Source organism: Saccopteryx leptura, chromosome 4 (genome assembly GCF_036850995.1).
Source record: "Saccopteryx leptura isolate mSacLep1 chromosome 4, mSacLep1_pri_phased_curated, whole genome shotgun sequence".
NCBI lineage: Eukaryota > Metazoa > Chordata > Mammalia > Chiroptera > Emballonuridae > Saccopteryx > Saccopteryx leptura.
The window spans coordinates 203,775,819-203,792,992 of record NC_089506.1 but is presented as its reverse complement, the minus strand read 5'-3'; the positions used below and the strand labels follow the sequence as shown (position 1 = coordinate 203,792,992).

At 43.8% G+C, this 17,174-nt stretch overlaps 1 protein-coding gene and 1 pseudogene across 2 annotated transcripts in view; one reads left to right on the top strand and one right to left on the bottom strand.

The window, feature by feature from the left end:
• Positions 1-4,449: 4,449 nt before the first annotated feature.
• The window catches only part of CPPED1 (calcineurin like phosphoesterase domain containing 1), a 127,440-nt gene continuing 114,715 nt past the window's right edge, over positions 4,450-17,174 (bottom strand). The window contains exon 3 of one of the 2 annotated variants that reach the window (XM_066382592.1): positions 4,450-8,301. In XM_066382592.1, the coding sequence (XP_066238689.1) occupies positions 8,072-8,301 (230 nt within the window). In that variant the 3' untranslated portion in view covers positions 4,450-8,071. The remainder of the gene's footprint in view (positions 8,302-17,174) is intronic. The other variant, XM_066382591.1, reaches the window with a different exon arrangement.
• Positions 10,653-11,637, top strand: LOC136402503 (annexin A2 pseudogene; annotated as a pseudogene).

Genomic DNA, 17,174 nt, shown 5'->3' with positions numbered 1-17,174 from the left:
CAGGCAAAAAAAAAGAAATTATTTTTAAACAACTTAATGAGATATCCTTTATGTTAAATAAACTGCTAAGCTGCACGTATTTGAAATGCTCAATTAAATGAGTTTTGCAGATTATATACACTTGTCAACAACTGCATAAAAGGATACAGAACAACTGTCACCCCAAGTCTGCTTGCACCCCTTTTTCAGGCTGTCCCTTCCTCCACATCTGTTCCCAGGTAACCACTGATTTGCCTCTGTCACTAGGGATCAGTCTGTATTTTCTAGACTTTTATGTAAATGGAACTGACTGACATGGATGGAAAGAAGTGAGACTTCTTTCGCTGAGCATGACAAGTTTGAGATTCAGCCACGTTGCTGCATTCATCAACATGTAGTTCGTTCCTTTGTTACACTGAGAGGTAGCCTGGTGTGTGTGCCACCTTCTGCTTATCCATTCAGTTATTGAAGGGCATTTGGGGTGTTACTGGTGGATATATATTTACATTTTTCTTGAGTAGATAGGGTAAATTCCTAGGAGTGGAATTACTGGGTCATATGGTGTTTAATTTCCTAAGAAACCTCCCAGCTGTTTTCTAACATGGTTGTGCCGTGTACAACCTCGCTAGGGATGTATGAATTAATGTGCAGGACAAACTCTTCTTGCCCATTACTCTCCGCTCACAGAATACTTCCTTTCTGGCACTTCTAGCCACCAAGTGTTTTCCCCTACACCAGACAATTCTGCCTCACCAGCTGGTGTCCAATGATTTCCCTCAGGGCCGACACTACCTGGAGACTGCATCAGCTCCATCAGCTCCCACAAAACTGTCTCCCCACGCTCTGCTCAGAGCCCAGAGGCAAGTCCAGGTTGTTGCCTGTGCTTCTGATTGGTCTGCTATCCATCAGAGGTTCCCACTTCTGGCCTTTTTTTTTTTTTTTTTGGCAGATTGGAAAAAAAATGCATTTTTTGGTGTGCCGCAAATTTTTAGTCATTAGTTTATGAACCCCCTTATCGTGTTCAATTCACTTGCTAAAGTGATCACAGAATTCAGGGATACATTTTACTAATTTACAAGTTTATTAGAAAGGCTATAACTCAGAACAGCCACGCGGAAGGGATGCACAGGGCAAGGTATGTAGAGGGGAGTGGAGGCTTCCATTTTAGCCAGTCTACTGGTGACGGGTGGGGTGGGGGTGGGGGGTGTATCTCATTGCGGTAGGGAGTGTATCTCATTTGCACCACCATGCTGGCGGTGATGTTGAGCATTTTCATGTGCTTGTTGCTCATCCACATATTTTCTTTTATTAAATATCAGTTCAAATTTTTTGCCCACTTTTTTATTAACTATTATTTTTTTCTAATTTAATTCTAAGAGTTAACATATTTTTGTATACAAGCCGTTTATCTGGTAAATGTGTTGCAAATCCATCTTTTTGGTTCATGGCTTGCCTTCCATTCCATTTTCTTAAGTGATGCCTTTTTAAGTGTGGAATCTTTATAAAGTTCAATTTAGCAACATTTTGTCCTATATTTCATGTTTGCTGTAATTGCTGAACATCTGGAATTTGTAACTTGTCTTTTTCCAAATATGAAAAGCTGTTGGTTATAATTTCTTCAACTTCTCATCTGCTTCATTTTCTCTTTCCTTTCGGAGACTCATATTGCTTGTACGTGAGACCTTCTGACATTGTCCCAAAGGTCCCTGGGGGTTTGTCTAATTTATTTCCAACCCTTTTCTCTTTAAATTTGATAACTTCTATTCATTTATCTTCGTGTTCACTTTTCTTCTTTCATTTTCATTCTGCTATTAAAGCCCATCCAGGGAATTTAAAATTTTCATATAGTATATATTTTTAGTTCTGAAATTTCCACTTTATCCTTTTCATGTTTTGTTTCTCAGATGGGATATCCCTTCTTTTCATTCATTAAGCATACTTTTCTTTACTAATAGTTGCTTTCCTGCCCTGGTATGGTAACTCCAACATCTGGGACTTTTCCTTTGAGAGTGACTCACATGTTATTGATTTTTGTTTGTTTGCTTTTTGTTGTATACCAAGTGATTTTGAATTGTATTCTGGGCATTGTTATGTGTGAAGAATCAGCATTCTATTATATTCCCGAATGTTGAGGCTTTTGCTTGAGCAGACAACTTGGTTAGACTCAAATTGTAAGTTCTCTGTTGCTTGTTTTGGGTAATAGTTCAAATCTCAGTTCAATTCTTTAAGCTTCTGCTGCTGTGTCTGTTCTGCTCATGCATACCTACAGGTAAGCCAGAAGTCTGCACAAATCTCACTCACAAAACTAGGGGACTCCCATCCTCAGCTCTGCCCTCTGAAATCCCTCTCCAGTGACTTGATGGTGTATTCCTTTTTTTTTTTTTTTTTTTGCAAGAGAGAGGAAGGGAGAGATAGAGGAGAGAGGGAGGGAGAGAAAGAAAGAGGGGAAGGGAGCAAAGCATCAACTTGTTGCTCCACTTTAGTTGTGCACCCATGGATTGCTTCTCATATGTACCTTTATCAGGGCTTGAACTGGCGACCTCAGGCTGGAGCCAGTAACCTTAGGCTTAAGCCATGGGATCAAGTTGGTGACAGCAGAATTGAGCTGGTTTTGAACCAGTGACCTCAGCACTTCTGGGTCGATACTCTATCCACTGAGCCCCTACTGGCCAGGTTATTACAGAGTTGTTTTTTTTTTTTTGTTTTCTTTTTTGTATTCTTCTGAAGCTGGAAACAGGGAGAGACAGTCAGACAAACTCCCGCATGCGCCCGACCAGGATCCACCCGGCACATCCACCAGGGGCGAAGCTCTGCCCACCAGGGGGCGATGCTCTGCCCCTCCGGGATGTTGCTCTGCCGCGACCAGAGCCATTCTAGCGACTTGGGGCAGAGGCCAAGGAGCCATCCTCAGCGCCCGGGCCATCTTTGCTCCAATGGAGCCTTGGCTGTGGGAGGGGAAGAGAGAGACAGAGAGGAAGGAGGGGGTGGGGGTGGAGAAGCAGATGGGCGCTTCTCCTATGTGCCCTGGCCGGGAATCGAACCCGGTCCCCGCACGCCAGGCCGACGCTCTACCGCTGAGCCAACCGGCCAGGGCTATTACAGAGTTTTTGATAAAACATTTTCCCTGTCCCCGATGTGCTGCTTGTACGCCTGTGGTCTTCCCTCAGGACAGAGTGTGCACGGGGGAGAGGGGAGTTCTGAGTTCTTGTTTTTGTTTACTCTCTGAATCACCAGGTAAGTTTGAGTTTATAGTTATCGGCAGGAGGGCTGGTCTGTGTGGGTGTGGGGGTTTAAACCACTGAACTCCAAGGGAAGCCAATTCCTTCTCCTGTCTGTTCAGTGCGCACCAGTCTGAACTTTAAAATGATTCCCCTTCCCTCCTTTTGTGGCTTCCATCTTTCTCATTTGCTGAAACAAGTCTCCGAGGGCCTGTTTTAGGGCTGTCCCAGTCTCCTCTGATGCTACCAGAGTTTCTCAGGACGCCCGCTCATTCACATAACCGCTGAGCAGCACGTCCAGGACACACTTTTCACTCTTCTGAGTGTTCTATCTGTATTTCTAGCCATCTGTTTTGCATAGTCCCACATAACCTTTAGTCTAGAATCCCTTCTCTGGGCTCACCTGCCTTGGTGACTGCTATATAGAGTGCGTGCGTGCAGTGAGCTGGTTTAGAACGCCTAAGGCAAGAGCACGTCTCACATGACCCCATTTCTCCACGTGAGTGGAGAACCAAGATAACAGTGATGCAGTCAGCTATTCATTTATCCGGTGAAAACACCTACCTCTGAGGACAATCCCAAAAGAACTACCACAGGACAGGAATACGGCCTCCTTGCCTCCCTTCCTCCCCTGTGCTGAGTGCTAATACTGATCATTGTCCTGGCTACGTATCTTAGCTCACTTCATTCCACCTTCACTGCCAAGCATTCACTGAGCAGCTACGCTGTGCCCCGGGGACAGTTCTAGGCACGGAGAAGAGAGTTGATGAGACAGGAAAGGTCCTCGCTGTTCTGGAGCGTGCGTTCTGGGGGACGGGATATGCACCAGGAGCATGAGACAAGTGGATTGTCCATGATGCGCGAGGACGGAGATGAACAAGGCAGCGAGCGGGCGGTGCTGGGGACGAGCGTGACCCGACAGGGTGGTGCGGACTGCCACTCTGAGCAGTGATTTCTGAGCTAAGATGGAAATGATGACAAGAAGCCAATTTCCACCAGAGGAAACACCAAGTGCAAAGTACAGGGGACAGGTCGGCAAGGGCCCGGCGGCATGGACGGGGGCAGGTATGGCAGAGCGAGCCGGGCCCTGGCAGTTACAGGAAGGAGGTTAGACTTTGTACTGGGTGAGGTGCCAAATTACTTTAGTGAAGAGAATTGTTGTTGAAGGACAAGTTCAGAATAGAATAATGACGAGTAATGAAAGGTATCTTATAATTATTCATATTCAACCAACTTTATTTACATAGAGAAAACCTAAAGGAAAGATTCTATTGTACATTTCGTGTTTGCATAGTCATGATGTTAAAGAGAAATAGAAATAAAAATCAATTAAAAGAAAAAGAAAATTTAGTCAGCAAAATCTTTTCTAGAAAGATGTTAGAAAAGTTCTTATTTATATATATGAGCTCTCTGATGACATAAGACAGTGTTCTATAAATTTCTAAGAAAAGTCAATATTTCAAATACTACTTTTTTGCATGTGCAGCTGAAACTGCTAAGGTTATCAGAACAAGAAATCCCTGGTGTCCATTACACAAAGCCTTTAATATAACTTGCCCTGACAATTTATTCCTAAATCATCATCTTTCCCTCCACCACCCCCCCTGCTTAATTCATAATTGCCATTTAACTTCATGACTGCACAAAGCTGACTGAGGTGCTACTTGGGGAATAAATTTTAAGAGTCCAAGTAAATGCGAATGATGTTTCTGCTACCTTTTCTCAAATAATTTCACATTAAAATACAGATATGACATTAAACTGTATTATGTGTATCTAGTTTCTACAGACGTACAGAAGTTGGTATTTTTTGCAGGTACCTAAGATAAATGCTAGTGTTTGCCTTGTAAGTGTCTGTCAGGGACTGCTGAGCTCGGACTCGTAATGCTGAAAAGCACAGGATACGAAATGTTCTGTTTGCTGTTTCCATAACATTTACTGGATCGCCCCCCACCCTGCCCTGTTCTCCAACGTCAAATGAAATTGGAGATTAGAGATTAACGTATAATTTGTAAGAAGTGAATGCAGTTAGATGATCCTCTCCCCGCCCCGGCCCCCAGACTTGCTTTTTTGAATCTTGACAATCCAATTTTAGATCACTTTAAATAACCTTCCCCTGGCAGCCCCTTACGTTTTACCAATTAAAATGATTAATGAGAAGGGGGAGGAGCATCAGGTGGCACTCCTTGCCCTGTGAGAACGTCCCATTCCCCACGCCCCGGGGTGGGGTCATCTGACAAGCACTCACCGCGCTCCCCGTGGTGGGCAGAGGTGTGTGTCCTGTGGTCCCCTGTGGTCCCCTTCCATTTTCCGGTCTTCTCCAGTGAAAATCCTCTGTCCGGAGTGATCTGTTCTGGGGACAGGCTTCGCCACCAGGAACTTGGTACAATTCAGAAAAGGGGCTCTGGGCCTTGCCTAGACTTCCTCAACCCCATGATGAAGTCCCAGGTCCTCCAGCTACCAGTGGGTTCTCGCCCGAGAGAGATGGTCAAAGGGACCGAGTATTGTCGTGTTGCCACGGGCTGTACAGACTCCCCTTCATTGAAAGGATTTCCCAGGAAAGACAGGACGGAGTTAAGGAGCACGGGCTTAACAGTCAGACTTCTTGCACCTCGAGCCTCCCTTCCCCACAGAAGAAATGAATCACCCGGCCGAGGGGCACAGCACTTATGATCATTGGGTGTTTCCTTGTTTTTCAAAGTATAAGGCACTTGTATAGGTCACTTATTTAATATCTTTTTTTTTTTTTTTTTTAAGAGAAAAGAACCGTAAGTGAATGCATTGGTACTTACCTATTATCAGAATGATACACGCTTATTTACAAAATCATTTCCTAACTTTTTTCTGAACCTCTTACCACTGGGAATGTTGCTGTTAGGATACATTAAAAATTGTGAGAATTTCATATGATTCCCTAGTCTTTGCATATTCTTGCCGTGTTTTGAATCAATTCTTTCACTTACTAGGTTTTTGGGAAGGAAGCTTAGTAATCCATTGCTTTTAATTATCTCAGAGCACTCTGCACTCGTAACACAACCGAGATGGCCCACATCTGCGCCTCTGGTCCTGCTGCGCGATCGTGGTAGCCAGTTCTCAAAGTGGTGCCACACCCCGGGCCTCACACGTGTGCCTTGTCAGCTGTGCCAGTTACAGAATTTCCTCTTCTTGAACTCTTATATCCACACCTGTTGTAAAGCAAATGGATACAAATCAAGAATGCAGCAAAACCCTACTACAAGATTGCTAATTTTGAAAATTTTCAGTTTTCTGGAGCCATATAACAATGAACGATGGTGTGTCATCAGTCCATGATCTAATTAACTTCTTGTCTTTTGTTCCTTAGGAATTTACATATCCAATTATCTTCCTATGTAATTTCTCACGGTTTTGCTACATTGACTAAAACTTTCTCACACAAAAATCCTTCAATTTTATGGAGTTTGCAGTTCGTTTGTAAGCAGTGGTTGTTCAAGGCATTTTAAGACGACTGAAGGCTACTGTGGAATGCGGCGAGGTGTTCCCTGCAGGACGGGGAGGGCCCACGCTCCCTGGCTGCCGGGACGCTGCCGAAACAGACGGCGTGGATGAAGCTGCGTGGCGGCCAGGAACTGCGGAGGAGACGCGGAGAAGCGGACCGCGTGAGGACAATGCTGGCTTGAACCATCCACGCTCCACCGCACTGGTGCCTTTGATCCAAGTCGGCACCGAATCTGATAAAGCTCCTGAAAGCAGCTTTGGCCGCACCAAAATTCCTGTTTTGTTTCTTTTGAGAACTTCTGCATCAATTGCTACCTTTTCCATCAAAGTAGACACAGCGAAGAATCTTACGCACGGTCTTCCTGACTGCACGGAGACACCCACCTGCAGAGTTCCTGCAGCGCCCAGCGAAGAATCTTCCTGACTGCACGGAGACACCCACCTGCAGAGTTCCTGCAGCGCCCAGCGGAGAATCTTCCTGACTGCACGGAGACACCCACCTGCAGAGTTACTGCAGCGCCCAGCGAAGAATCTTCCTGACTGCACGGAGACACCCACCTGCAGAGTTACTGCAGCGCCCAGTGAAGAATCTTCCTGACTGCACGGAGACACCCACCTGCAGAGTTACTGCAGCGCCCAGTGGGACGGGACAGACTCAGGACGTGCGGCCGAGAGACTGCAGAGGAAGTGCTCTGGGGCTCTGGTTCTGGGCTCTCGGCTGAGGTTTTTAAAGATGGCTAATTTATGTGCAAAGGTGACATTTCTAGTTACCAAGAAGGAAAGCCCATGCTTTGACTTGTATCAACAGTAACAGCAATCACAGAAGTCTTGGCATTTAACAGCAAAGGTTGGCTGCTTGTTAAAGCGAGTCTACATGGCTGTGGTACTAGCAGACAAGTTGTCTGTTTCGTTAGGAGGGCAAGGAGAAGGCCTTTGTTTTGCCGAGTATGGGAGTCAGGACTAGAATTTCACATGAAAAGGTGCAGTGGGGTCAAAGAATTATCAAAAACCGCACTTGGATATCAAGTTGGGATTGAGGTCCGTAGCTAGATATCCACCATATGCTACAAGAAAACAATTTGATCCAAAAGCAGAAAAGCTGAGAAAGTTGAGAAATGTCATTAGGAGAGTTTATTCAAACACTCAGGCCGGGATGTTCTAATATCATTTTTTTTTTATTTCCAGGCTCCCACCCCTACCCCCTTCCTCTCTTTTAAAGGGAGGGCAGTTATATTTCATATATAATTTACGACAGGACCCAGTTCTCGGATTTCTGCATAAACTCACAAATCCGCCTGCTTTCCTTTTATCTTTGAGAAGTGATTGTGTATAGCTGCTGCTTCTGGCAAAAAATTTAAAATAGTGGGAGCGAAAAGCGAATGGGTCACAAATGGTGATCATTTTTCCTTCATTAGATCCATCAGGTCGTCTTCTATCCCTGTCTTGCTGAGCTCCTCTAAACTGTAGTACCGGTGCACGACCTTCTCAGCCGTGACCACCACGACCCGCAGCCCGTGGCTGTCGCTGCCCAGCTGGCAGCCGATGGCAGACGACACCACCATGTCAAGGTTCCGGTAGGTGCCCCCGGCGTTCCTGTGGTAGTGGCCCGAGAACACAGCTGTCACACCTGCAGGGAAGGAAAAATGAAAACATTAGGGGACCGAGGATTTCCATTTAGGTAACTTAGAGGCTCTCACGTGTTCTTGTTTGAACAGTAATATATTATTATATTACATGCATAATATTATTCAGTTTATCGTAAAGAAGGCAGCATATGTGACATCCAGAATCTTTTCCAGGCTATCTTATAGGTACAGTACGTTCTCACCTTTGTCATAGCTGGTACAGGAAAGTCACAGGGAAGAAGAACAGAAAAAGGGACAGAGGGAGATGACTTCGGGAGAGATGAGGAAGGGTGAAGGGAGTATTCTGAGGGCATAGCAGCCACGTGACTGAAGCGAGACGTCTACAGTCAAGCCAGCACAGCGTGTGCAATATTTAACGCACCCCCTCACCCCACACTTAAAGCAATGATGGATAAAACATGAAAAGGAGAACCCAGGGACAGAGGCAACCTCGACATCAAAATAAACAGTGCTCTGGACCACAAACAAATGAAAGGGATCTGTGGACCGGAAACAAAACAGGACGGCAGAGTCATGAGTGGGGTGACGAGGCTGCTGGGAGTTAAGCTCTTGTTATAAGACGCCAAGGCTGAAAGCACTTTCTGTGACACCAGGAAATCAAGCCTGGCCCCTGTTTGAAATGGAGGTGGCGTGACTGTCCATGGAAGAGGACGGAAGAAAACTGCTGTCCCTGTTGACCAATGCCCGAGGCCAGAGCAGGTTTGTGCTGGTACGTGGAATAAGTACTCCAGACAAAAAGAAAGGAACGCTTGATTTGTAATGTCTCCTAATTTCCGTGGTTTAAATACTCTTATCATGGCTGATTTCAAATGACCAACGTGATGTCGCTGAGCTGGAGAGAGAAGAGATGTCTGGCAGCACACCAGCACACGGTGCTGACACAGGTACAGGTGCTTAAACCTGAGTGTGGGTCGTTGTGTTGTGCAGCAAGATAAAGTGTTGTGAATATATTACCTTCACTGTTCAATATAATTTATTTAATAGCGAGTTTGCATAATTTAAATAATGGCTGTTTAACAACCAGCTCGCAAAATTCCTTAAAATGTAATAATTGGTTTTTGTGAGATGGTAGGAGCGGTCTCCCTCAACACCCCTGGGCTCGGGCTTACAGCAGCCTCCCTGGTCTGGGAAGGAAGGAAGACGCAGGCTCAAGTCTAAGAGCTGAAACACATTTCCCTGATGACATTATGGGACAGGGCACTGAAGCACCGTTATAAGGCTGGTCCCACACGGGGACGGGTGCAAAGCCATCAGACAGGGAGAAGTTAGTCAAGAGAGAAAGTAGGAGAAAACCAAAACCAAAACATATCTCTTACTCAGATCGAACCTGAAATTGAAAACCTCCACCACCCATGAAGGAATCTCATGCTAAGGAAGATATAGTTTCTAAACTCTTCAATTAAAACTGTGAACTCATTACAGAAGATATCAATGATACAAAACTCTCTGGAGAATATTTTAGATAAATGGGGTTAGGACATCAAAAAGTCCTCAGTGAAGGACATATCCATCAAAAAAAACCAACATGTTATGAAGCAAAACAGGCATAAAACTGATTGAGACCAGGCGACAATGAGAAGTGAGAAATGGACATAAAAGACATTACCATTACAACTTAAAACAACACCACCTCTCAATGAGTGGGCGTACATTCCAGACTGGGCACTAATCAGAGAGCTCACGTGGTATTGGTGCACTAAAAGGCAGAACTGAGGAACTAAACCAGAAGACAACACAGAGACACAGACACAAGCGACATGATCAAGTGGTTCAGAGAACCCTAAGGACAGATTAAGAGGTGTGTCAGTGGACGCTCAGGAGAAACTGGGACAAGGGAAAGGAGGAAGCAGTGGTGAGGCTAATTTGAAGAAACAATAGCTGGGTGTTTTCCATTTCACGGCAAAGTTGTGGAGCATCAAAGAGAAACAACTGAAGACGGAATGGGGGGTAGCACAGGGGAATGACAACAAGACAGCAGGCGCCTCGGCAGTAACAGGATCAGGGAGTGATACCTTCGAAATGCTGAGGGCGGCTACTGTATACCAGCTTTACAGCTAGCAACACCATCGTTCAAGTGCAAGGGGACAATAAATGCATGTTTGGACAGATAAAGACTAAAAGTTTACCACTTCCAAACTGTCACTAAAAGAAGATACAGAAAAAAATGGAAGGAAATAGCTTGCTCGTGGACTGAAAGGATTTATATTGTTAAAATGTCCTTGCAACCTAAAGCAATATATAGATTCAACGCAACCCCTACTTAAGTACCAATGGTAGGCTCGGCCTCTGGGGACACTCACAGCTCTCGGCACCTGGCCCAGCTTCTTCCAAAATGTCTACTGTTCACGAAATTCGGTGCCAACTCAGCCTGGAGGGTGATCACTCTACATCCCCAAGTGCGTACGAGTCAGTCAAATGTTTGGAACAATGAAACGGCCATCAAGACCAAATGTGTGGATGAGATCAAAATATTGTCAGTATTTTGACCAACCACAGCAATAAACAGAGATGGGAGATACTGCCTTCGCCTACCAGAGAAGGACCAAAAAGGAACTTGCATCAGCGCTGAAATCTGGCCGCCGGGAGACAGTGATTTGGGGCCTATTGAAAACACCTTCTCAGTGTGACACTTTCGGAGCTGAAGGCCTCCACGCAAAGGCTGGGGACTGATAAGGACTCTCTCACCAAGACCATCTGCTCAAGGACCAACCAGGAGCTGCAGGAAATTAACAGAATCCACAAGAAAATGGACAAGACTGATCTGGAGAAGAACATCATTTCTGACACACCTGGTGACTCCCACAAGCTGCTGGCTGCTCTCGCAAAGGGTAGAAGAGCAGAAGGTGGCTCTGTCATTGAGGATGAACTGACTGACCAAGTCACCTGGGATCTGTGTGATGCAGGAAGAAGAGGAAAGGAACTGATATTCCCAAGGGGATCAGCATCATGGCAGAGGGGAGCATGTGCCACCTCCAGAAAGTATTTGAAAGGTACAAGAGCTACAGCCCTGTGACATGTTGGACAGCATCAAGAAGAAAGTCAAGGGAGACCCAGAAAATGCTTTCCTGAACCTGATCTAGGGTATACAGAACAAGCCCCTGTATTTTGTTGACCAACTCTATGATTCCACGAAGGACAAGGGGTCAGGCGCTAAGGTTCTGGTCAGAATCCTGGTCTTCCGCAGTGGAGTGGACATGTTGAAATTCAGGTCTGGTTTCAAGAGAAAATATGGCAAGCCCCTGTACTACTACATCCTGCAGGACACCAAGGGTGACTACCAGAAAGCACCGCTGTGCCTGTGTGCTGGGGATGCCTGAGGCCCGTGATGGCTTGAGCGTCCAGGGGTGGGGAGGCTCCTATGCTAACAGTTCTGGAAAATCAGCTCAAGGCCGTTTCCCCCATGCCCATCCATGTGCGGTGAGGTTAGCATTGCTCCTGCCCCGACCTTATTTCTGTTGCCTAAGCATTGCCTGGCTTTCCCATCTCGTCTTTCCTTTTAGCCAAAGAAATGAACATTCCAAGAGTTGGAAGTGAAATCTATGATGTGAAACACTTTGCCTCTGTGTACTGTATTGTAAACAGATGAATAAACTGAATTTTCACTTTAGAAACAAAACAAACAAACAAGCAACAACAAAAAAATATCAACGATATTCTCAGAATCAGAATAATTAATCCTAAAATTTATATGGAACCACAGAAGACCCTGAACAGCCAAAGAAATTTTGAGAAAGAACAAAGTGGGTGGTATGAAGCTTCCTGATAGCAAACTGTACTATTGAGTTACAATCATCAAAACAGTATGGTGTTGGCATTAAAACATATATAGATAATAGAATAAAATATAGAGCCCAGAAATAAATCCTTTCTTATAAGGACAATTAATCTATGACAAAAAAGACAAAGCTATTCAGTGGGGTAAATACAGTGTCTCCAATAGTGACTTTGGGAAAACTAGACAGATACATGCAAAAAAAATAATAAATAAATAAATAAATAAAAAAAAGGAACTAGATCACCTCCTTACACTAAATGAAAAATAAACACAAAATGAATTAAGGACTTAAATGTAATGACTGAAATCCTAAAACTCCTAGAAAAAAACATAGAAAGTAGGCTTTCTAACATCACTCTTCGCAATATAAATATATTTTCTGGGTATGTTTCATCAAGCAAGAGAAACAAACAGAAAAATTAAAACAATGGGACTTATCAAACTAAAAAGATTTTGCCCAGTGAAGGAAAACATCAACCAAACAAAGAGACAACCTACTGAAAGGAAGATACTCGCCAAGGATATATCCGATAAGACATTAATATCCAAAATATTTAAGAAACTCATACAACTTAATACTCCCCCATCCAATCCAGTTAAAAAATAGAAAGTGTACCTGAATAAATATTTCTTCCAAGAGGACATTTCAATGGCCAACAAACAAAAAAGGATCAACATCACTAATCATGAAGAAAATGCAAATTAAAACCACAAGATATCACCTCGCACAGGTCAGAATGGCTATCATCATTCAATCAACAAGTAAGTGTTGGTCAGGATGCAGAGAGGGAAGCCTCGTGCACGGTTAGTGGGGATGTAAACTGACACAGCCACTGTGGGAAACAGTAATGAGATTCCTTAAAAAATTAAAAACAGAGCTGCCACATGATCCCGCAATCCCACTTCCGGAATTGAAGAAAACAAAAACACCTATTTATTTAAAAAGATATATGTATCCCTACGCTCATTGAAGTATTAGTTGTAATAGCCAAGATATGAAAGCAATGTATATGTCCATCAATAGATGAATGGATAAAGAAGATGTTGATATATATAAAATGGAATGTTATTCAGATATATAAAAAGAATGAAAATTTTCCACTTGCAGTAACATGGGTGAACCTAGAACATATTATGCTAAGTGAAATAAATAAAACAGAGAAAGATAAATACCACATGATTTCACTTCTATGTGGAATCTAAAACACAAAAGAAATGGACAAACAAAACAGACCTACAGATAAGAGGGAACACGCTGATGGTCGCCAAAGAAGAAGGGGAGTGGAGGGATGGGAATGAAAATAAACTTGAATTTCACTGTAAATATAATGAACTTGCTTTTATAAATTTTTTAATTGAAATAGAACATTATCAAGAAAATAAAAATTGGCTCAGTGGTAGAGCGTCGCCTGGCGTGTGGATGTCCTGAGTTCAATTTCCAGTCAGGGCACACCACCTGCTTCTCCTCCCCTCCCCCTCCCCCTTCTCTCTTGCTCTCTCTTTGCTCCTCCAGCAGCCATGGCTCAAGTGGTTTGAGCGCATCAGCCCCGGCACTGAGGATAGCTCTGTGGAGCCACCACCTCAAGTGCTAAAAAGAGCTTGGTTGTGAGCATGGCCCCAGTTGGGCAGAGCACTGGCCCCAGATGGGGGTTGCAGGGTGGATCCTAGTTGGGGCTCATGCCAGAGTCTGTCTCTTTATTTCCCCTCCTCTCACTTGGAAAAGAAGAAAAAAGAAATGAGAAGATAACCCATGGAATGGGAGAAAATATTTACAAATCATATATAATCTAATATCCAGAAAATAAAAGAGTTTTTATAATTCAACAATAAAAAGAAACAACCAGAAAGGCTTGTGGCCACCACTTAGGGGACAGAGACAGCACTGGCTTCCAGGGTGTGATTAAATCTTGCCAACAAGTACCCAGAAATCAGCTGATGGGTCTCAAAAAGGGCGATTCCCTACCCTCCTTTCACTGTTTTGCATTTAAGTACAGGCTTAATTATTCCTTCAGATTTTGTTTATATTTACAGGAAAATTGATAGATTATTTATAAAAGAAACATGACTGGGATTGCAACTCTTAGGAATTATTTGGTTTTGCATATTAAGAGGTCCATACATATATCACCGTTTTACGACCTTGACTTCATCGCAGTCTATAACAGTGCATAACAGATGTGCAACTACTTTAATAAAAATGAAACACAGTTTTGAACCCAGTAGAGAAGTAAACGGGATTTCTTACTCTGGTTTATCTTGAGGTGATTTAACTGTGATGTCAGAAGCCTTTCATTACATTGACTAGAATGGAGAGGGAGAAAGAATGGGAAGACTTCACTGAGGAGCCCGGAATCTGCCATGGCTAAACCTTTAATTTCCCTCTGGGTGGCTGGAGGGATAATGTTGGAAAGAAAGATTCTGTAACCTTTGGCTGTATTTTGCCCTGCATTTCCCAGGATTAAGGATTCTAGGAGAATGTTAAGAGTGAAATTACAATTGAAAATAGTCACTTTGAATCCTACTGACTATTCACAAATTCAAGCTGATTTGTGTTTTTATCAGAAGTAGGACTCTATTTCATGATATAAATCTATTTCCTTCTTCCTTTTAATAGTTTCCTTAGGCCTGTAAAATTTCTCAGTACCTGTAGTAGCTGTCCTATTCCTACCCCACCCCCAATCATTTTTCTTTTGTCACTGGAGCTGAGAAAATAAACATTTTCTGCCATACACACACGCACACGAACACATACACAGTCACTCACAGAAATAACCAAATCAACAAATGGGCAAAGAATTTGAACAAATAGTTCTCCAGAGAAGACACACAAATGGCCAATAAGCACATAAAAAGATGTGCAACATCATCAGCCATTAGGGAAATGCAAATCAAAACCACAATGAGATACCACTTCACACCCACTAGAATGGCGAAAATCACCAAGATACGTGATGTGTTCACAGAGATCTGGAGAAATTGGAACCCTCACACAGTGCTGATTGGAATATCAAATGGTGCAGCAGTTTTGGAAAAACACTTCAGCAGTTCCTCAAAATGTTAAAAATATAGTTACTACATGACCCAGCAATTTCACTCCTAAATATATAGTCAGAAGAAATAAAAACATACACTAATGCCAAAATTGTACATGAATGTTCATAACATTATTCACAATAGCCTAAAAATATAAACAACTTACAGGGCCGTTAACTGATAAATGGATACACACAATGTGGTCCATATAATGGATTATTATTCAGCCACAGAAAAGAACAAAGTAATGATACACGCTACAACGTGGGTTGACCTCAAAAACATTATGCTAAGTGAAAGAAGTCAGATACAAAAGCCTACATACTGTATGATTCCATTTATATAAAATATCCAGAAGAGGCAAACCCACAGAGAAAGGAAGATGATTGTTTCTCCGTTGCTGGAGGGGAGAAAGAAAAAGGTGAACAGAAATGGATACATCATGGACTGGTAAACATGGTCTGGAATCAGACAGTGGTGACGGTTACGCAACCTAGTGAATGTATTAAAACCAGTAAATTTTATATAAAAGGGTGAATTTTGAATTTTATGGTGTGTAAATTATGTATATAGCTCAATAAAAGGAATGCAAAAAGAAAACGTAAGGGAAAGGGAGGAGGCCAGAGTGATCCGTGCGGTGACAGAGCTGGCCGCAGCAGTATAAGCTCACGTTTAGCTTAGTAGTGAAGCTATCAGTTACGTACAGAACTATTTCAGACGTGTAAACACACAGGTTAGTGTTCAGACACGCGTTTCCCTGCTCTGTCAGCTGAGAGCGTCTGAGAAGCAAGGACACATACTAGCAATGAGCACACCCAGCGCCCAGATCTCGGCTTCTCACACCATTCTCCCACAAGACAAGTTACGGAACCGGAACCGTGGAGGGACGGCTGACTATGGGGCTGGGCGGGAAACAGGCTAGACGGACCCGGAGCGTCCGGCAGAGCCAGAGGAAGCAAGTGCTCAAACACTCAGGGACGGGCGGTCTCAGGTGCACGGGCCGACCGAGAGAGCTCCCAGAGGCCAGCCTGAACAACTTAAGAAAACAAAGCCAAACTAGTAGTAACTTATAACTCAAAGTGTAAAATAACTCAAGAGTCCAACTAGCATAAATGATTAAATAAATAAATACATGTGGGAAAAAGACATAAATCTCCCATACTGAAGAATAACAATTTGTATAAGTATTCTGCCTCGCGGAGCTGGGCAGAATATATATGTGTGTGGGCTGTGCACAGTGACTTCCTTCCGAGAGTGAGTTTTCAGGGGAGAAACTGAACAAACATCCACAGTGAGGATAAGTCATGCTGACAGTCTGTGCCCTTGATATGAATGTGATGAAAATGGCACTTTACCAGTGTGGTCCTCCCCAAATCCATAACCCCAGCATGAGAAAAACATCAGACAAATCCCAACAGAGAGACATTCTATAAATGCTGACCAGTACTGCTCAAAACTGTCAAGGTCACTAAACACAAGGACAGCCTGAGAAACTGTCACAGCCCAGAGGAGACTAAGGAGATACGTATTTCAGATGACTAGCATGCAGCAGGCAGGATGGGCTCCTGAGCAGAAAAAGGACACCAGGTGAACAGGGAATCTGATGGTGGACTTTATATAACATACCAGCAGAAGATATTAATAGTGTGGGGAAGTGGGTGTGGGGTGTATGGGACTTCTCTGCATTATATTTGTAACTTTTATGGAAGTCTAAAATTGTTCTGCCTGACCAGGCGGTGGCATCGTGGATAGAGCATCGACCTGGGATGCTGAGAACCCAGGTTCAAAACCCCAACGTCACCGGCTTGAGCACAGGCTCACCAGCTTGAGCGCAGGGTCACCAGCTTGAGCATGGGATCATAGACATGACCCCACAGTCGCTGGCTTGAGCCCAAGGTCGCTGGCTTGAGCAAGGGGTCACTGACTCGGCTGGAGCCCCTCCATCCCCAAGGTCGAGGCATATATGAGAAGCAATCAATGAATAACTCAAGTGCTGCAACCAGAAGTGGATGCTTCTCATCTCTCCCTCTCTTTCTATCTCTCTGT